The following is a 23,061-nucleotide window of genomic DNA, read 5'->3' as shown; positions in this document are numbered from 1 at the left end:
CGTTAGCATATTGACAGAACGAGCACTTGGTTTTACAGACTCATCTGTTGTATTCATCTGTTGATTGCTTATAGTATTATCGTCGTATCTATCAATAGAAATGGCAGAAGACGGTGGTTTTGATGGCGCAGCCTTCACTGTAGATGGTATGTATTTTCCTTCACTATGCATGAGATTGTCAGATGCATCAAAATTAATGTAGCATAACGTTAACGTTACACTGTACATACACACGACATGTCCATGCAACAGTGTGCAAGCTATAGGTTGCTACTACCCGGCTATCATATAATGTCCATTTTCATTCATTCATTCATTCTTTAATTCCTCTAAAAATAGATACAGAATAAATGAAGATGATTATAAATGCAAAGCAATTATCTTTAGATTTCAAAATAAGAAAGGACATAAGGGGAATCTGTTTTGCATTGAAATATTGTATAAAGTGTACTGAAATAAAATGTTTATACTTGGTTTTATCAGTTCAAAGGGACTGACACCTACACTGATAACCCAAAAAGTGAAATTTCCTCTTTCAAAATGGCTGCATGTTCATGTTAACAGAGACCTATACTAAATTAATATAGGTCTCTGATGTTAACCACAAATATTAAATGCTTCTTACAACTGCCAAATCAGTCTGACAGGAATATATATTTTAACTAGCTAAAGTTCTCTAATTTTTGGTTCTGATGCCATCTGACCTTTAGCAACCAAACCCTATTTGACATTGCACAAGTTCCGCCCTGCGGTGATTTCAGATAGACCCCTAGGGGAAATCAATTAACATTGCTGGAAACCCAAACCTTTGGTATTAATGCCAAGCTCATATCTCAGACATTTCCAGGAAAAATAGAATCTTGCATGCATGCTTTTATAGGCACAGCTCCCCGGTCTATATCCAAGTACTGAGATTTCAACTAAAAAGTCTGCAACTTCCTTGGAAACGGTGACCGAACAATATATATTTATCACAGGGAACATCTCCAAATTAAACCATTTCAAAAATCATATGTTTTCTTTATATTTCAAAGCGAAAGCTATTTAACTTGCGTTGTCAGCTTTAAAGGTTAATAGAAACCTGGCAGTTATATATTTATGACTGGTAGGAAGGATATGAATTATATAGATATATTTATGGTTGATTTTTTTATATAGTTCAGTACATTGGTTTCTACAGGTGATAAGGATGATTTGATTGGAGAACCACAACGTGCTATTGGAAAAGGAGGGCATTTGTTACAAACCAGTAACAGTTTCACAAGTGAAGGCAGTCACAAAAATGAGGCATCACCTCTACACAAAACCAAGCAGATGCTACAATCTGGGAAGGAAATGTAAGATTAGTCAGTTAAATATAAACTACTGTATTTTACTGGGTATAATCCCAGGGGGCTACTAGTGTACTGAAGATTGGCAAAAGTTGGGGTCGGACTTATCCCTGGGTAGGTATGTAACTTATGAGGGACTTGTCCATATCAACAACTGGCCGTGTAGGCTGTTTGATTTGATTCAAGTCAAAATCGCCTATATACTCATGATGTTAAAGAAATTTCTATATCATTTCACATATTTCATTGTCTTGTGATCAATATGACGACAAGCTTTGAGAAGACAATGTGAATAATTAAAGGGAGGAAGTAATTTCAAATACCACCAATGGAATTCAGCTCAAACTTTCTTGAAATGATCCCAAGATTGTTTTGACTGGAGTATTAATGCTATTTTTCACTTTGGTCCAAATTCCTATATAGGGAGTAATTTGAAGTGATACTGATGACGTTAATGAAATATATCACATGACACAAAGCGTGCGTGAAAAAAGTAGTTGAGGGTCAAAGTTCAAAATCTCATCCAATGAAAATACCGGAAGGTCATATACTGCTAGAGTGGAACATCAATATATTCAAACAACAGTCAGCCTTTTACACAATGGTCTGTGAGTGGAATAACACAGGAGTTTTTATATGAATAGAGATTATAATTACACAACGAGTGGTTGTTGGATATAAATTATTATTTCGCTAGAGTAAGTTTTTTTTTTTTAAGTTACAGAAGACACAAGCTTTAGCAGGTGTCTTTTGTAACTGTTAAAAAATAACTTACAAGTGAAATAAATTCCATATCCAAAAATCACGAGTCATGTGACCTGTTTCTACCACAATGATAATGGCTTGAATCAAAAGGAAACATGGCCAATTCCTATATGCAAATAAGGTGTTCAAATGACAGTCGGGACCCGGTGATGTGACATCATTCGATTATTGATGACGTTAATAACAATTGCAGTTCGGGTCAAATTTTGAATTCTTGACAAATCAAAAGACCGGAAGGTCATATTCCACTAGTGTAATTCAACATATATATCTAACAGTCAGAACATCTATTACTGAATCTAATGGCCTGAGAGTAGAATAACACAGCATATTGTAGTAGAAACATGTATAATACTGTATCTACGTTTTCATTGCATATATAATGAAGAACGTTTAATTCATATCAAAGGGTTGCTGTGTATTATATTCTCTGGTAAAAGTCTCTTCGATAACATTAATTTTTTTTTATTATTCTTTGAAATCGAAATCAACTACCCTTCAAATTCAAAATGCTTTCTTTTGCTTCTTCTTCAGATCTCAGTCGCGAGGCCTGAAGATAATTGTTGTGTCTGCAGTCCTTTTTGCCATCATTATAACAATTGCTCTGATTTTGTCTCTTGTGTTTGGGGAGCCACAGGTAAGTAGCTACTTACTTGAAATAATAATACGAAACTGGCCTCGGCTGAATGGCAGTGGCCATGAAGTTCTAACAGTTAGAGTGTAGATTACAGGGGTTCCAGGTTCAAGTACCAGTTTGATTGCTGCTTTTATTCTCTCCCTTTGCATTTGGCACCCACACTTACTACCCACAGAAAGATAGTATTATTATTTCTTTATTTCGTCCAAATTGAAGTGTTACCAAATGTACATTGAAGTCAAAATAAAAATCAAATATTGTTAATTGATAATTAAATGTACATAAATACATAAGTTACCGGTAATTTACAAAGATGAAGGGAGAAGTTAATAAATCATGAAGTAAATACAGAAGATCTCGTCAACAGCAAATCACATATGGTTAGAATGCCTTGGAAGCCTGCTGTTCCCAGGGATTTGGGAAAGCCATATATATACCAACAATGTTCACCCAGATAAACACACAAAATAAGGAATAAATAAATAAACAAATGAATAAATAGTAACGACAAAATGTAGTTTGACACTGCTATTGTACAAACATTTTATATTCAATTTGTTTACGACTGTCTGAAATTTAAAGAAAAGAAAACAGTTATGATAAAATTGACATGTATACACTGTCAGTAATGGATAGCTAATGAGGTGTTCGTAACAAGAATGTATTTGGTATGTACATCTTATTTTCATTGATAGTCAAAGTATATTTTATAATAAAGTTGATTTGGCTTAAATTGCAATTAATTCAACAGACAATTTCTTAATTTCTTTGAAATTTATTTTGAAAGTTTTTGAAACTGATTTGATTGACAGGTGGGTGGTAATGCTGGTGTGGCGGCTGATGTACCCCTGTGCTCAGATATGGGACGTGACATCCTCCGGGATGGAGGAAATGCTGTGGATGCCATGGTAACGACGATGCTGTGTGTGGGAGTCGTGGATGCCCAGAGTTCAGGATTAGGAGGGTAGGCTGTTCATATTTTCTGACTCACTAATAAATCATGTATGTCTGAAACCATTGCTTATTAAACATTTTTTCTGTCCTCAAAATTTTATGGATGGGGGCAAATAGTGTTGTTATCCATGGTTGTCATCCTGTCGTTCCATCAGAATATTGTTTCTGCTCATTTACTCTTAAGCAAAAACAAATATAGAACTGTAATTTGGTTGGTATATATGATATAATGATAATATGCAGTTTAAGGTAGACCGACCCTTCTGTGACGTCACAGACATGAGTCCGGCGATCCGGCGTCTGGCGATCCGGGTCCTTGATTATATTCACGAATAGTTACATCTGGTTTAATTTTCAAGTCAGCTGGGAGGTAAATGTTTAGGTATACAACAGGATGCGGCCAAGAGGTAAAAGGGGTCAGTTTTGTAAAACTAAAAGACCAGGTAAGGCTGATGCTTTCAATGAAGTGAGAACATAAAGATGGTCCATTGAAAACAAGGACAGCGCCGATGTATCGCATCATGTGCCTATGTGTGACGACCATATAACGTTAGTTACAGTCTCGGCGGAGACAATTTATATCAAGTCAGGAAGAGGTTAGAACATCTCCAATTTATGGCAATATAGAACAAGAGAACACTTCATGGCGCACGGGCCGACGCATAGTGGAGTTAGAGACTTTGGCCGATGCTCTAAAAGCATGTGCACTTTAATTTGCGGCAACCAACAATTATGTACTCCATCTGTCAGATTGTATAGGGGAACGTATGTTCGGCCTTGCGCACTTTACATGTGATATATTGTTATTCAGAATGCGAGGTAGTCAACCATATTCCAACCGCCGGTAGACACAGATCAGAAAAAGGAGGAAACGCATGGAATGTAAACACAAAACTTGCAACATGCATTGATGGTATAAAAGATCTATATAAACTCTCACGAAATTTACGTTGACATTTGACAATTTTTCAAAAACTGAAACCCGTAAAATTGATGAAGATGTTAAGTGCCTTTTTACTCATATTCTGGATATATTATAAATATGGTATTTAACTGTAGGCTAATTATAAAGCACGTTTCTTGTGATCGGTCTAGGCTGGAGATTTCACTCCATGGGGAGCTCTCTACTAGGTTCAAGCAGTTTTATAAATAGATCATAACAAAAACGGACGACGGATTGACAAGCACAAATTCTTCTACTCTAAATACGATTTATATATTTATGATTGATGGAAAATACTCATGATCCTGTATCAGAAATATTTTTTGATATAAAAGGTTCCTTTTTTTCATCAGAAATCCAACAATACATGTAACACACAACAAGAATTTTATCCATGTATTTTATTCATTAGTAAATGTACCATGAGTATGACACCACATGTACATGTAATTTATAAATTTCTTCTATAAGCATTATTGATAATATTCTGCTGAAGTTTTATTTTTGTATGTTAATATTTTATCATCAAAGGCTCAAGAACTTGATATCAAACTGATACAATAAAGCAAAATAATTCTTTGAGGTCATGCAATCATTGTTAGGCCAAATACAATTTTAATTGTGTTTCCCCTTTCCCGACCTACCCTTGTTTTTTTTCTGCCGACCCTAAAACATTTTTTTTTTTTTATATTTTGAGTTGTAAATCCTAAATCACAGATGATCTGTAAATAATTGCCAGTCAAAGTCACATCTTCTGGTCCAGATATTTGGACACATGCTTGTTTATGGTACATAAGAGATTTGAAGATCCCACATCACCTGTTATAAATTACTACCCTGAGGTTTGGTGGTGAGGGGTGTCTTTACCACGTGTCCATGGTATCTTAGGCAAAACTGTATGGAAGTGAGCTGCCAGTCTTCTGGGATTCATTTGATATTATCAATACATGTTTTGGTCGGGAAAGGAATAAACTGAAAAAAAAAATTAGGTTTTTCCTTCCTACCTACCTTATTTTTTTTTGGAGCCGAAATGGGAAACACAACTATAATTTTATATGGCCTTATGTGCGCCGAGACTCTAGGCTAGTTTAGATGAAAATAAAGTGCAGAAGTCAAACCCTGTGTACCCGCCAAATGGCAAATAAATGCCCTTAAAATCCAGAACAATGACGTTAAGCTCGCTGGTGTTTTAGTTTGATAGCTACGTCAATGTAAACCTACATGTATTACTCACGCGGACATACAGGTACTGGAATGATACAGTATGATAATATTGTTTTATAATCAGGTAGGTAGGCCTACGGTAAATCATCCTAAACATATGCAGGTTACAACTAATATCAGTCATGTATTGACAGTAAACGCGGAAGATATAAATCTTGCATTACCACAAATACTACATTATCGCATAGGTTGGAACGCTCGACACTCGACACTCGAGCAACATGTTTAGCGATGCAAATGAACCTCATATTGCATATTGTGCATGTTCTGGCATTCTGTATCACCGATACGCTTCGTATGACATGGCGTATTAGAAGCAAGCGTCTGAAGGACCGTTAGTGTAATGTTCTAATTTTCATCCGGAAAATGTTAATTGTGTTTGGGAAATCAAACAAATAAAATTCTTTTAGAAAAAAAGAAAGCACCAGTAACATAGATTACAACATAATTTATGAAAGAAAATGGTAAAGATTTAACAAAAAAATTCATCAATCTCAGATTTCAAAATAACTGCTCTAATTTGGTAATTTGAGCCATACTTGAAGCAAAAGTTTTGGGGTACCAGCAAAGTAAACGGCCATAGTGTGAAAAGTAATATGGTGAGGTGTTATTTTTATTTATTTTTCTTAAAGCATACATATGAAATTTTTAATTAAGCAAAAAAAAGGGGGTCATTTTTCTGTTCATTTTTTCAGGAAAAAAATAAACGTGTATTTTTTTAATCAATTTTTCACTAAAAATAACAGGTTTTTCGTATAAAAATAGCCATATTTTGTTAACCACCCAAAGAATCTTCTCTTTTTTTGATAATTATGAATGATATTGCTCATACTGATGATACAAATAAGATATAAACTTCTTTTTATGCTTTAGCTGAATATTATCGGGGAAAGATAAAATCTACCAAAATCCTTAAAAATATGGTTCAGCTATTGAGTAATACGTATATTTATGTGGCCCTGGTAGTAGAACGAACGTGGTGACATATGTTTTTTATGTGCTTTTTGTGATAAGAGCATAATTAACATTGAAATAAAAATAAAATTAAGGAGATCTATCAGAGGAAACCCGAAGGGTCGGTCTACCTTAAGTTCTGATTTGGTTATAGTTTGTTTTTTTTCCAGAGTTATGGCCATTTAACTATTCAAATTTTCACAAAAACTGTTGGGTTGATATTGGAGAACCTTGCCTAATTCCTTTTTTTTAATTCATTGAAAAAGGTATACTGTCCTGTAGACTGATTCTCTTTATCAGGGGTTATACCAAAGTTTGTCTGTGCCTTGACACCATGTCTGGTGTAGGGCCAGAGCGCCACATTTTCATATAGTAGTGCGCTCTGGCCCTACACCAGACAAGGTGTCAGAGCCAGAGGAAACTCGGGCTATCTGTGCTCTAGCGGCTTCATTTCCTTGACGGATTTTGATCAAACTTCACGACAATGATAATATCTAGGACAAGTTTGAGTTTCAGAAATTTTTGGGTCAAGGTCACTGTTACTATTTTCAATAGGGACCAGTAGGGGACATTAATTAGCAATACCCGGCAGGCATGTTTACATGATTATGATGAAGCATCAATGGTCAACCAACACCTGACTTGCTCTTAAAGGTAATGAGTACACCTCGTAGCGAAGCTAATAACACTGAAATGTTCCAAACTTCTTGCTTACTGGCGGGTGCATTCACGTCTCTCCCGACAAATCTAGTCTCAAAACTCAATCTTAACAGGACTATTTCTATATTTCAGAGGTGGTTTCATGCTTATCCATGACCATAAGTCCCATGAGTCATCAGTGATTGATTTTCGAGAGATGGCACCAGCAACTGCTAGTACAGGCATGTATCCGGGTAACCAGGAATCGTTAGTGGTAAGTTTTTCATATTTTCAAAGAACACTACTGACAAGTTTGGAAAATTTCATAATCCAGTTCTATATAAAAAAAGATTTTACAGATTTCTAAAGAACCTACTTACTTCATATGGAAATCATATACCTCAATTTATCATTTAAATCAATTGGCCATATTTAATTTGCAGAAATTCTATATAGATCTAACTACATTGATTAAGAAGATTTATAAATGTTCCTGATTGTAGCTCAACAGACTTATGCCTGCCAGCTAATACACTGCAACCAAATATGGCGAGTCCCAAACACTCAGGCATGGCAGGAATATTACACTGTCTAATTATTATTTTCCCTTTTTGATTTTTTTTTTCTCAAAATATAGATTAAATTAGAGTTCATCGTGTAGATTTTTCAGAACTAATGTTGATTAATTTGTAGGGTGGGCTGGCCGTGGGAGTTCCTGGGGAACTTAAGGGCATGCAAACAGCTCACAACAAGCACGGCAAGTAAGTAGCATAATAGCTGATGTCGCTTAGTATATGGCTTTTCCAGTCTGAGGGAAAAATATCATCATAGCTGGGATATTACAAAAAAAAAAACGAAAAAGCAATTAAACATGTATGCACCTTGATTGAAGGTTAAAATTGGGTCCATCACGACCGTAAAACCTACAACTATGTGTAGAAAGAGATGAAAACCTCGAAAATAACTTTATACAAAAAATATATAACATCTTATTTTAATCAGATATGAGAAATATCAAATTAACTATGTAATAAATGTTGATACATTTGTATTTGTCGTGAAAATTATGGCAAAGTCACAGCATATTTCTACTTTCACTTTCTCTTTATGTCAGGATTAAAGTTAAATTGGAGCCGGAGAACTATTGTAAAGTAATTTAACATTCAGTTAAACTGATCAATATCCAATTCAAATAATACACAAATTGTCATGATTTGTCAAATTTCCAATCAAAAATAAATTTTGTTGCCCGCTTCTTGACTCGTGAATGTGGTTTCACCATTTTATGATCTTCTGTTTCATTTTGTTTTATTCTCTGTTATTTTTGCTTAATTTTAGTTATGTACTATATTTTACACTGATTTCTCTATCCTATCAGATTAGCATGGAAGAGTGTGGTGAAGCCCGCTGCTGACCTTGCGAGGAATGGATTTCAAGTGACACAGAGCATGGGTTAGTTTACAACATAAGCCAAATTTTATTTCGTGATTGTATACTACATACTGAAAGGAATCCTTGATACCAAATTCTTGTCCCAGTCTTCATTTCTTCATTGTTGGAGACACATGTCTATGCATTACCTCCAGGATAGTATGATGTGTGCCAGTTTTGTATCCCTTGCTCAGACCAAGGTCGAGGTCACTGTTCAAGATTAAATTCCATATCAGGCCAAATAAGGCTTTTGTTCCAGCTGAACTTTTTATTATTGAAAAAATTACAGGACCCACAGATTCTTTCCTTCCATGTTCCTTTGTTCAAAGTCAAGGTCATCGTTCAAAGTCAAGGTCAGATTCTGGCCAAATTACACCTTAATTGCCTCAGACTGACCTTTTTCATTTTTGAAGATGTCCAAGTTAATCATAATGCATGTACTACTACATGTACCTGTATGATAAGAAAGATGATTTTTTTACTATTAATTACAGTCGGAGAAGACTGGCTTTACAGACACTGCAAGGGACTGTGTCAATGTGTCAGACAGTGTCATGTGTCGGTAAAGTTAGTGTCTCATATGACAGTGAAGCATGCCGCTTTTCAGGTGGATATAGTCATTGTTACAGAATTTTATTAAAGTCAGTGTTCGGTAAAGTCTGGTCGGTAAAGTCAATGGTCGGTTAAGTCATTCAACAGGAATGAGGGCACAGAATCCATTTTTTTTTCTTTTTTTTTTTACAATACATTAACTATAGGAACAAAAAGTTATGTCAAATTTCCCCCAACATTAATAGACAGAATGGCATCACACAAAAACATACACAATTATAAACATAAAGTACAAAACATATATAAACACAGACATACTAGACAATGATGAAAAACATAGAGAAAAACATTTAAGAAAGACAAGTGGTCAGTGAATAGGGGAGGGGAATATTTCAGTTTACATACATTCAGATTTTTATGCCCCATGAAATGGGGGGGGGGGGCATATAGTGTTAACAATGTCTGTCCTGTTGCATCGCATCCCGATGTAACTAGCTACTCTCAGGAACTGTCTGAAGTGATCCTTACCAAACTTTGGGATGTCAAGCTGCAGCTGGGGCATTTGTGTCTTACAGACATTTTCTAGTCTTTTCAAAAAACAATCGCCTGTTTTTTCATTGAGTTTTCTAAATTGCAGCGAAAGTATTTGCTCAAGGAAAAGTGAAGAAGTCAGAATTTAAAGGATTACTTGGGGAGATTTATTTGGATGACAATGGGGACTTTGTTCAAACAGGAACACATATTTCACGTCCACAGTTAGCCAATACACTGGATATCATCGCAGAGCATGGTGCAAGCGCTTTCTATGACGGACAGCTCTCTCAGTCCATCATAGATGCGGTATGTATATGGAAATGAAATGTATTCATTTTTACAAATTCTTTAATTTAAAAAAAAAAATTGATATATACCCAAATCCCTGAATTAAAAAAAAAAAAATCTAATTTTTGACATTTTCTTTTTTAAGCTTTGGTTTGAATTTTGCAAATTTTGTTTCGTTACAATTTTACATGTCAACTTGCAGGTGACCAATGCTACTCCTCCTGGAATCATGACGAGAAAAGACCTCAAAAACTATGACGTAGTCATCAGGGAGGCTGTAGAAACAACATACAATGGTTAGATTTGATATTAGTTATCCCTATTAAAAACTGAAACCTTTATATATATTTCCTAGAGAGTCTTAAATATCCCATGTCTCAAATTTATAACAATAATCATTTTTGCAAACATAAGTAAACATATGTGACCCAGATCAATTAGAGCAAAGCGTACTGTAGCACCCACCCCAAGGTCTGATCATCTGTAATCATTACTGTAGCCCCCACCCCAAGGTCTGATCATCGGTTATCATTAATGAAGCCCCCACCCCCAGGCCAGATCATCTGTAATCATGACTGTAGCCCCCATCCCCAGGCCAGATCATCTGTAATCATTACTGAAGCCCCCACCCCCAGGCCAGATCATCTGTAATCACTAGTGTAGTCTCAACCCCCGGGCCAGATCATCTGTAATCATGACTGTAGTCCCCACCCTCAGGTCAGATCATCTGTAATCACTAGTGTAGCCCCCACCTCCAGGTCTGATCATCTGTTATCATTAGTGTAGCCCCCACCCCCAGGCCAGATCATCTGTAATCATTACTGTAGCCCCCACCCCAAGGTCTGATCATCTGTAATCATTACTGTAGCCCCCACCCCCAGCGCAGATCATCTGTAATCATTAGTGTAGTCCCCACCCCCAGGCCAGATCATCTGTAATCATTAGTGTAGCCCCCACCCCAAGGTCTGATCATCTGTAATCATTACTGTAGCCCCCACCCCCAGCGCAGATCATCTGTAATCATTAGTGTAGTCCCCACCCCCAGGCCAGATCATCTGTAATCATTAGTGTAGCCCCCACCCCCAGGTCTGATCATCTGTAATCATTACTGTAGCCCCCACCCCCAGCGCAGATCATCTGTAATCATTAGTGTAGTCCCCACCCCCAGGCCAGATCATCTGTAATCATTAGTGTAGTCCCCACCCCCAGGCCAGATCAACTGTAATCACTATGTTAGCCCCCAGAAAGAATGGGAAAGAATAAAATGCGTTCTTCCCATGTCACAACCACATTAGCATATCATCAAGGAAGTGTTTAGCTCAGATAAATCTGTTACTGATTGTTGGCAGTCAGTCCAGGACTCAATAATATGTCTTAGTATTGAGACTTGTCCTAAGTTTGCATTTGAAATCGGTGTTATGGACTAGAATGAACAATCCTGCAAACATTACTGTCTGTGCACATTTGTGAGAATTCTTTCATCTTTGGAATCTGGATTTATCCGGTGGATTGTTTTTATCTATAAATCAGGCTATATGAATCTGCTTACAGGCCACAAAATACTGTCAGTTCCTGCCCCAGCCTCAGGATCGGTTCTGCTCTTCATCATGAATGTGTTGGAAGGATTTAAGTTTACCAAGGCAGACAAAACAGCAGTAGAGACCTTCCATAGAATCATTGAGGTAAAATGACTGATTTATTACGGTGATATGTTATTGAAGCTCTCAATGCATAACTCAGTATAGATGTCATGTTTAAAATTCATAATTACAGATGATATCGAAATGCTGCAGAAGAAGTCTAGTGAATCAGAGTAACAAAGTTCTTCCTTAGATTTTATAAAATTATAAGTTTCTCAGTTCTGTCCCACCATTGTCTTCAGATTTTAGAATGTTCAAATCAATTCTCCTTTAATAGCTAGAGGTTTTTCATCTTTTGTCCTCTGATCATTTCTTGTTAGTTTTATTGATCAGGAAGACATATATAGATTTCTCAGAAGAATGTTCAAATCAATTCTCCTTTAATAGCTAGAGGTTTTTCATCTTTTGTCCTCTGATCATTTCTTGTTAGTTTTATTGATCAGGAAGACATATATAGATTTCTCAGATTTTCTTCTTAGATTTAATTTTGAGAGTGATTTGAGAGATATCTGCAACCTGAAATGGCTGGCCATTCCTGATAATTTGTGTCTAACATATTACATCTTAAACATCTGGTGATAGATAATTTCCTGAGATTCTGCAGAGATATTTGTAAACAGGTTTGTGGCTATATCTTCTCGAGATACAATTACTTTATACGTAAAAAGTGTATGTATACTGTCAAACCTGTCTTTGGCATCTTCGCTAGCCAAGGCTTCTGATTACGTTACACTCCACGAACCCTTGGCAGATATAGGCGTCAGTTCTGGCCCTCTAGCGGCGATTCGAAATTACCACCCTTCACGCATGAAATTTTCGACCAATCAAAACAAGCGTTACCGATTTACTTCATCGATGATGTTTACAAACACACATCGAGGTTTGGTGTCATTTCGATGAGATATGTGATCAATGACTTATATGAATTGATCAAACACTGCGAATGTTCCCCCAAAGATTGTGATTTTTGTATTTAGGTAAAATGCGATGACATAGTAGGCAATGTAGCTCTGTACTGGGTGCCGCATTTTTTGTTTACTGCGAAACCAAGCCAGAATGTAAAACGCGATTTGATTGGATGCCCTGGGATTCCAGGGCGCGACGGTTTGAACACGACTATATCCGCCAAGGGTTCGTGGAGTGTAACGTAATCAGAAGCCTTGGCTAGCGAAGATGGTCTTTGGAAGCAGATTTCTGTTGGTCCTGTGAGCAGTCACAATAGAGAGGTTTGATTGTGTAAATAAGATAACCAAGTAATGATGAATTGTTGATGGATAACACAAGTATTAAAGTAATGGTGATTTATCTTCAGACATTAAAGTTTGCATTTGAAAAACAACAACAGCTAGGCGACCCAGATAAAGACACCACAGGACAAGTGAAGAATACCACAGATTTCTTGAACAGGTAAGATAAATTTATCTGATAAATCTCTTTACTAGGTCTGATGTCCGGGAAAACAGGTAAGGTAAATTTATCTGATAAATCTAACTACTACAAATGTAGGTCTTACGTCTAGGTTAACAGGTAAGATGAATTTATCTGATAAATCTAACTACTAGGTCTGTTGTCCAAGTAAACAGGTAAGATAAATTTATCTAATAAATCTTACTACCTGGTAATAACTCTGATGTCCAGGGAACCAGGTAAGATAAACTTATCTGATAAATCTAACTACTAGTAACAGGTCTGCTGTCTAAGAAAACAGGTAAGATTAATAGAATCTTTCACCCCTTTTGGGGTGAGATAGGGGGATCTCAACCCGAGGGGGGTGATTGTTAAATTCCCAAACACAAGGCTTGCCTAGAATAATTATTTTTCTCTTACCCTGTTTTCCAATCGTAGTGTGAACCAAATCCAAACATATGTAAACAACAACACATGGACGGCGGATGACAGTTGTGATAAGGCTGCAGCAGACGCTTTACACCTTACAATGTTGATTTCATACAAAATATAATTCCGATAAGCTTGTCAAAAAGAACACCAAACACTCAGTTAACTCTGATAATTAAAACTTATTTTAATTTCTTTTGTGAATAATACTGATATTAACACTCAAACGTTCTGGGTCAGGTCATAGTGACGTCACCCTATCGAGAACAAGAGCACGTTCAAAGAGCTTGTCTTTTCCCTAGGGTGAGATAAGAAAATCTCACCCCCGTAAAACTGCGGATATCTCTGTCCAGGGTAAGATTAATGTGTCTACTAAGTCGAACTGCTAGATCTGATGTCCATGACCTTGGGAGGCTTTGAGTTGGGGATTCAAGGCTAAGAATCTAGGCTAGAACTTGACAATATTCTTCAATCTGGACTTGAAGAGTGATTGATATTTAAGTAAAAAAGACCTGTTTCACAATACTTAAAAGGTATATCAATCACAGCAAACTAGGTACTGGTTTTCTCGTGTTTTTATTGTGGTCTACTGGCTTTGCCCAAACAGTGGGCTTTGGGCATCAGTACTTTGGACTTTGACAAGAACTTTGTGTTGCAATTGTTGTAATTTATATAAAAAATAAATATAGTTTTAATTTAAATATTAATAATAGAATGCATTTAAACAAGAGCTAGACATGTTGGCCCCATTCATACTACAGGGATATCAAAACAGGGCATTTCTAAATTCTGTCACTGATATTGATTCTTTTGTCCATAATGTGAACAAATTGAAATAAATATAAAGTTCTTCTAAAAATATATACAAAGTGAAGTTGATGTGTATGTTAAAAAAATTATCAAATACATGTACAAATAAAGTTGTCTGACATCTGATGTTGAACTAAAATAATTATCAAATGTGCATTGTTCAGACTGGTTTTATCAATATTCCTAAAATAATTCCTTAAATGAAAATTCTCCTTAGGAAAATCAGTATAGAATTATAAGGAAAGTTCCTAATCGGAAATTATTCCTTTTAATCTAATGCTTTCCTATGGGAAATTTTAAAGAGTTTCCACAAGTTAAGTAATGTTGATGAAACTTGGGCCAGATATCTTCTAAAAGTACTATCAGAGTTTTATACGACATTGATGATTAAAGAAAAATACAGATTGCAGATAATTAGGAGAGGGCTTGTATAGGCTAAGCTTGTTGTCCATTTCCCATGAAATAAATGCTATTGATTTGTTAAAATATTTTCAATTGAAAATAAGAAGATTAAATCATTTACATGAAGAGGAGATGGAAAGTATATTCTATCTGAGCACCATCTCACTACAGTGTTTCTAATTCTCATTTCTTTCACAGCAAAGCTGAAGCCAGTTATATACGCAGTCTAATTACCAATGTAACAATGGACGAAACTGGAAAGTTTAATAAACTGGACCAAGGAACGTCTCATATCTCCATCATTGATGCACAGGAACTCATGGTCTCCGTGACAACGTAAGTACAACCATCTTATCATCTATCATGATGAAATGACACCTGGTGATGGCAAGTGTTCTGACAAAGGTAAAGTTAAGGTTAAAGACACAGAACCAAGATAGGTCAAGGTCATATTAACAGAACCAGGTTAGGTCTAGGTCATATTCACAGAACCAAGATAGGTCAAGGTCATATTAACAGAACCAGGTTAGGTCTAGGTCATATTCACATAACCAGATTAGGTCAAGGTCATATTCACATAACCAAGTTAGGTCAAGGTCATATTCACAAGACCAGATTAGGTCAAGGTCATATTCACAGGACCAGATTAGGTCAAGGTCATATTCACAGAACCAGGTTAGGTCAAGGTCATATTCACAGAAATAGATTAGGTCAAGGTCACAGACCTTGTGGTTTGTCATGATGTAGATGTGATTGTTGAGTTCTGTATATTTACTGGGTTTTTCCGTGGATTGGTATTTTTTGCAGGTGTACATGTAAGCTGAATATCTGGTGTAGATATACATTGATGAATTCTTAATACAGGGTTTTGTTTAAGCCACAAATGGAGCTCAACGATCGGTCACAGTATCGGCCCACTGGTTTCCTAATAGCAAAAACATATTAGCTGCAATATTGAAGCACAAAATTTTGGAAGCCAATGGCAAGAAATTTCTCAAGACCTCAAAAAAAATAACCTGTTTCATGATATGATATTTCAACCTCAGGTTGACCTGACCTCATGTATACTTGTAATTACAGCATACTAAATGTAAAATGGTTCATCTACAGTATGATATGGTGATAAGTGGTAATATTCCTGTGTTTACAGTACAGTGAATATGTGGTTCGGGTCCCGAATAATGACTTCAACTGGCATCATTCTGAATGACCAGATGGCAGACTTCTTCATCCCAACACCAGGCTCCACGCAGACGCAGAACCAGGTAAGGTCAAGGTCTCAAACACAGAACCAGGTAGGGTCAAGGTCTCAGACACAGAACCAGGTAAGGTCAAGCTCTCAGACACAGAACCAGGTAAGGTCACAGACACAGAATAAGGTTAAGTCAATGTCTTATATATAGAACCAGGTAAGGTCAAGGTCTCGGATACAGTTCAAGGTAAGGTCAATGTCACAGATACAGAACCAGGTAAGGTCAAGGTCACAGACACAGAACCAGGTAAGGTCAAGGTCACAGACACAGAACTAGGTAAGGTAAGGGTCACAGATACAGAACCAGGTAAGGTAAGGGTCACAGATACAAAACCAGTCAAGGTCAATCATTGATGCTCTACACCTACACAAAGCATTTTTGTTTGTTTTATTTGTTCAGAGTCTGGAATATGATTACCAAAAGCTGAGATAATGTAGATCTTACTGCCAATCATTCAGCTTCACTTGGGCAGACTACCAAGTGAATTTATTGTTAAATTCAAGTCATCGGGGCGCATAACATTTGTATCTTATATGATTTGTTCAAATGAATAACCTTGATCCACTATCAAGGTCATTGGTCAAATATGTTGAAACTTCTATCAATTTTGTGTAGACAAAACTTTTAATATTTATCATAGTAATATATGAATGAGGTGATATTTAAATATTGTAACTATGTAACTTGTATCATAAATATGTGGTTTGATTAAAATATGTACCTGCACTAACTGAAAAGTTTTCCTAATAAGACATCTACATTATATGAAATCTTAACCGAAGTGACTGTAGTTTAATCAAAAGGACTTGTTTCAGCTGAATGCTATAGGGCCTGGTAAGCGGCCTCTGTCCAACATGGCACCAGCTATACTTGTCAATGAAGACAAACCATGTGCACTTCGTATGGTGGTAGGGGCTGCCAATGGATCCCGGATCATTTCAGGTAGTAGTAGGTTGATATCAGACTGTCTATTAGAATTAAAGATAATAACTAGAAAAAGGTCAATAAATTCAATATACTACAATACACATGTCAGTTTTCTACAGATACACAGATTCTACGGTAGGACCTAACAAATTGTGTAACCCCAGTCGTTCAGATACACAGATTCTACGGTAGAACCTAACAAATTGTGTTCCCCAGTCGTTCAGATACACAGATTCTATGGTAGGACCTAACAAATCATGTTCCCCCAGTCGTTCAGATACACAGATTCTATGGTAGAACCTAACAAATTGTGTTCCCCAGTCGTTCAGATACACAGATTCTATGGTAGAACCTAACAAATTGTGTTCCCCCAGTCGTTCAGATACACAGATTCTACGGTAGAACCTAACAAATCATGTTCCCCCAGTCGTTCAGATACACAGATTCTAAGGTAGAACCTAACAAATTGTGTTCCTCCAGTCGTTCAGATACACAGATTCTATGGTAGGACCTAACAAATTATGTTCCCCAGTCGTTCAGATACACAGATTCTATGGTAGAACCTAACAAATCGTGTTCCCCAGTCGTTCAGATTCACAGATTCTATGGTAGGACCTAACAAATTGTATTACCCCAGTCGTTCAGATACATAGCATCTATCATGGTACATATCATGACATTAATATACTGGTCTTGAACACATTTTAGATTAGTACTATATACTGTGAATTTTTGCTACTCTTAAACTGTTCACATTTTCTCCCAACATGATTTAGATAATGTAGCCAATCAAGAGTTACTCAAGTAAGATTTAAAATCACAGAAGGTTTCAGATATATAATTATATTATTATTTTTTCTTTGTTTTCATTGTAAATTGTAAAAAAATGTGATTGGTCGAAAAATTCTTTTCATTCTTCTATGAAAGAAATTCCGAGAATAGCGCGAAAAATGTGACGTCACAATACGACAATTGACGTTGCGTATTGATTTGAGAAAAAGAATCCCATTTAAAACCAGTAAAATTGTACATAAAACATGTTTTAAATTAGAAAATCATTTTCAAAAATTAATTATAAGCGTTGATGTCAACAAAAAAATGACATCAATGCTTAATTATATCTCCTTTTGAATAATAAAATTTGTATTCATAACCTCCTCAGAGGAGACGTATTACATTGAATTGGTTCCGACTTTTGCATTGTGTGAATATTTTTCTCCAGGTGTTGTGGAAACCCTCTTGAATGTCGTATCGTTTGGAGAGAGAAATCTAACCCAGGCAGTTCTCGCCCCAAGGATTCACTACGATGCTGTAGCACGCGACACAGAGTATGAACGTAAGTAATATAACATGTATTATATCCCAAGGTTTTGCTATGATGCTTTAACAATCGACACAATGCTATACTCAATAGCATGCTTTTCCTGTTACTGGAACAGTGTAGCTATTGGTTTTCATATCTTATAATTAAGTATTCACCTATTCCAAATATGATCTGTCTAATCAAAATCACACATTGATTAAGTCTGGAGTTTTATTCTACCTCTTGTAAAATTAAACTTCAATATATTCCTCTTCCTCTATATTTGTGCTTCACTAGTGTAAGCATATGAAATTTTAGTTTTCAAATTTATGCTGATCATATACCCGTAAAAAGAATGGGTCGGTGTGACTTGAAAATAGTGTTAAATATGGTCTCCGTCACTCAGCTGAAGGAACCCTCTTTGGTTCAAGAGGTTATATATAGAGCCGTGGATTATCATTCCGTCAGGGCACTCAGTAGGAATCTGTTTTTTCCCTGTTCTTTTAGATTGGTGCCAAGTTAAAATCCCATGGTGGTGGTATAGAGTCCGGGTTGAGATTTGGGTAATTCTCAAGAAAAACAGGGGGTGTAGTGTAAAAAGGACGGTTCCATGTAGCTTGTACATAGTGTTGTATACAGTCTCTGTCACTCAACTGAAGGAGCATGCTTGTTGGGTTTAAGAGGTAGAGCCGTTGCTTATGCTGGACATCCGGGTTGATTACTGTCGGAGTACTCATCAGAAATGTTTCCCAGTTCTTTTACATACAAAACAACTTTTTATTATGCCCCAACCATGAAAAAAGGGGGGGGGGGATATGGTGTTACCTATGTCTGTCCCGTCTCGTCCCGTCCCGTCCCGATGTAACTAGCTAATCTCTGGAATTGCTGATGCGATCCTCACCAAACTGTGTTTGAGGGTGTCAAGTGGCTATGAGGGCATTTATGTCTTACAGACATTTTCTAGTCTTTTGTAATCAGTATATAATACAGGCAGTCACAGGTACTAGTTATGTCTGATGTTTATCACTGTCACATAAGTGTGTAATTCATGTCAGAAAGCATTGTTTATCCTGTATGTATCTGTTCAATTCGAATATTTTTTATTGACAGCTGGTTTTCCAGACAGTATAGTAACAGGGCTGTCACAGCTTGGACACAAGATGGTGCAGACTGTGGAAGGAATCAACATTGTACAAGCCGTGTCAAAGGTCAACAACACCCTACAGGCCATGTCTGACCCGAGGAAGTGGGGTCGTGCCGCAACACTAGAATAATATATGATATCTATACACAGGACAGTGCCACTAGACAGGCCAAGGATTTGTGGTCCTGAGTGACGCTAGAGTATCAACCCAAAGATCAGCACACACTACACGTCGTTCGATCCGAGGTTTGGGGTCATGCGGTCACATTGGTGTAGTCTACATGTAAATGGTTTTATCTGCTTATTTGTTTAGTGCAATATTACACACATGTATAAAACTCAATCTAATTATTTTATTGTTACTATTGTCACATAAATACACATTAACACTTTTTTAAGATGAACAGGGCCTGACTTGATACAATTTTTGCTTATTACGAAGTAAATTAAAATCCCCATGTTGATGAATCTTTAAATATTTTAAAACAAATTTCTAAATAAATGTAACAAATTAAACTATCCTCTGATCCCGTGTCGGATATGAAAATTACAGAATCTAAAATACTTAAGTCTCTTCCAAATATTATTTTAATTACATACTGAAGCTATTTATGCATATTTATTGTATAAAAGTCAAGGTCTTTTAAATGAATATTGCATTTCGGAGGCAATTTCCTATTTAGTGTAATATTGTGTTGATTTTTCCAATTACCTTCTATATGTAATTCTGCAGATCTGAATTGCTGTTCACACAGCTGGTAAAATCAGTAAACGTTTTCAATTACCTCCTACAATATTGGAGACAATCATGAACATTACTTAAGAGTGTGTCAATATGCATTAACTCAACATAAATTTTCATATTTTTGTAAAATATACTGATTACAAAATTACAGAAAATTTCCAGTGTGAAAAATCCACATTACTTACCAAACGTTGAATATTTTAGTGTCACAAGTTGAACTCAGAGTTTATCACAGAAGTTTATCATAATTCTTAACTTCTCCCATGTTTGATAAGAAATCAATCACATGATTTATCAATTCATTGACAGACGTTTGGTGTCATTGTATGAGAAGGTTGACATATTGTTTTGTTTTTATATTTTTTTTTTATCATGGAAGGTAACGGGGACAAAATTTACCATATATTCAGACTATAAAATTGTATACAGATGATGGGATCAAATTTTCAAAAATCTGAACATGTGAGATTTTAATCATTGTGGAATTACTTATATTTACAGAGTTGTAACTTGGTTTCAATTGGAAATTTCCTCTCAGACTGGTTTTGTACTATGATGCTAATGACACTTTTTAATATATCATAATTACCTCTAACATTTAACTTAATGCAATCCCTTAACTTAAAATTTTCAGTTACGAAAGAATTACAGAATTCAAGAAAAAAATCTTAATAAGAAACCATCCTTAAATTCTGTGATGCTTTCCTATCGAAAATAAGAAGTTCAGGAATTTCCTTAAGTTAAGAAATATTGATGAGACTGGCCCCGTGAGATGTCATTTGTGGGCTTTCAGCCAGAGCAGGTTATCGGGGGATCTTTTACGTAACTGAGGGAAAATGCAGGTTATAGTTGTTGCCAGATTTTCATGCAAATGCCAGAAACAGATGGAAAAAAAACTGAAAGAAAAATACAGTCTAGTGTTCAATGCTCAAGGCGATAAAATTTGATCGAAAATGCAACGTCTGATTAATTCCCATATACCGGTATATAAACTAGTATTAGTGTATTTAACCAGATCATTACCTGGTGCAGCTTATGTGAAATCAATTTTACGAAATGCTGAAAATGACACAAGCATTTGCATCAGGTTGGTATTAATAGGAAAAAAAATATTAGCCTACTGCAACTAAATCAACGTTGATATTACAGTAGGAGTAGGGGCTAATCTTCTCTTATTTTTTCAATAAATACTTACTAGATGGAGATGCCTGTGAAGCTGCTTAAAGTCATTTTACAATACTCATGTGGGTAACACGAAATCAAACTTGGTTTTATTATGGCCAATTTTTCTAAAAAAAAAAAAAAAAAAAAAATATTTTTCCCCAGACCCAATCATTATCAATTTTCATATAAACTGTTTCAGAATGTGGAAAACAATGATATATCATAGGTCTTTGTGTTTCACATTAATGAATATGTGCTCTAATTTATTGGTCCGATTTAAGGGTTATTACAGTAGAAAGGTATGTTGGTGATGCTTTTTTCCACACATTCTTCTATAATGAGAGAGATTTTTTTTTATTCGATCAGGAAAAATATGAGATAGGGTTTTATTTTTTACTTCAAAGCAAATGAGGGAGGGCCTGAGATGCAGGGAATTTTCAGGCCTGAAGGTTTTGATAAAACCACCAAGTTCTCTAACAGTCATTGTTACTGAACCACTTTTATCTCGGTATGATCACTCATAATTCTAGATTGAGAACATGCCCCATCTTTGGCTAGGCATGACATGTTACTCCTTTTTGTGTCACCTGCAAAAAGTAGGCATTATATAGGTATCACTATGGCAGCGTCAGGGGTGTGGCGTCGTCTCCATAGAGGTTTCTGTGCAATAACTCAAGTTCCCTTTGGCTGATCAAACTCAAACTTAATGCAGATCATCCTCATCACAAGTGATTGCTTGGTATTGCTTTTCAGGTTCAAAGGACAAAGGTGACTGTTACTAAAAATTTAAAAAATTGTTTCGATGCGATGACTCTTGTAATCACTGCCTTGGAATTTTTTATTTTTTTTCGTAAATCATCTACTCATTTGTTACTAGTTAGGAAATTTATCTTCAGCTCCAAACATTGGACAGGTATACATACTCTGTTATATACAAAAAATTCTGTTAAATCTTCAAATCATCTATAAAATGCTGTGATTGGTATACATTTACATGTTTTTTCCTTGAATGTTGTTTTTTATGTAATGGTTGTCATGGTAAAGTTATTGTTTTTATGGTCCCTTGTTTTTGTATTGTGATAATTAATATGAAAATGTGTAGATTTATGTCAAATCTATTCCAGTGAATGATCTAAACAGGAGGACTCCAGCTTTGTCAAACAAGGACTACTGAAACAAATGATTTAATTCAAACATATCAGCTGCATTGCCTCTCATTCATGATATAATGTATTTATTTCTGGAGGCGTTCTGTAGGATATACCTTACTTGTAGGTTTCATTGCGAGGGATGAAGTAGATAAAGAGTATTCTTGAGTTTTGACGAGTATGAGTTAGGTTTTGACGAGTATAAGTTAGGTTTTGACCAGTATGAGTTAGGTTTTGACGAGTATGAGTTAGGTTTTGACGAGTATAAGTTAGGTTTTGACCAGTATGAGTTAGGTTTTGACGAGTATGAGTTAGGTTTTGACGAGTATGAGTTCGGTTTTGACCAGTATAAGTTAGGTTTTGACGAGTATTAGTTAGGTTTTGACGAGTATGAGTTAGGTTTTGACGAGTATAAGTTAGGTTTTGACGAGTATGAG

At 35.9% G+C, this 23,061-nt stretch overlaps 1 protein-coding gene across 1 annotated transcript; it reads left to right on the top strand.

Annotated features, from left to right (window-relative positions):
* LOC117316222 (glutathione hydrolase 1 proenzyme-like) lies at positions 1–22,063 on the top strand. The gene is made up of 16 exons (XM_033870761.1): positions 1–146; positions 1,181–1,337; positions 2,631–2,733; positions 3,546–3,697; positions 7,601–7,721; positions 8,141–8,208; positions 8,826–8,899; positions 10,068–10,270; positions 10,455–10,548; positions 11,804–11,934; positions 13,205–13,299; positions 15,139–15,276; positions 16,091–16,205; positions 17,009–17,135; positions 18,343–18,456; positions 19,534–22,063. The coding sequence occupies exons 1-16, from the start codon at positions 101–103 to the stop codon at positions 19,695–19,697; spliced, it is 1,902 nt and encodes a 633-aa protein (XP_033726652.1). The 5' UTR covers positions 1–100; the 3' UTR covers positions 19,698–22,063.
* Positions 22,064–23,061: the final 998 nt, after the last annotated feature.

Source organism: Pecten maximus, chromosome 18, assembly GCF_902652985.1.
Source record: "Pecten maximus chromosome 18, xPecMax1.1, whole genome shotgun sequence".
Classification (NCBI taxonomy): Eukaryota; Metazoa; Mollusca; class Bivalvia; order Pectinida; family Pectinidae; genus Pecten; species Pecten maximus.
The sequence above is the reverse complement of the archived record's forward strand: the minus strand, read 5'-3'. Positions and strand labels throughout refer to the sequence as shown.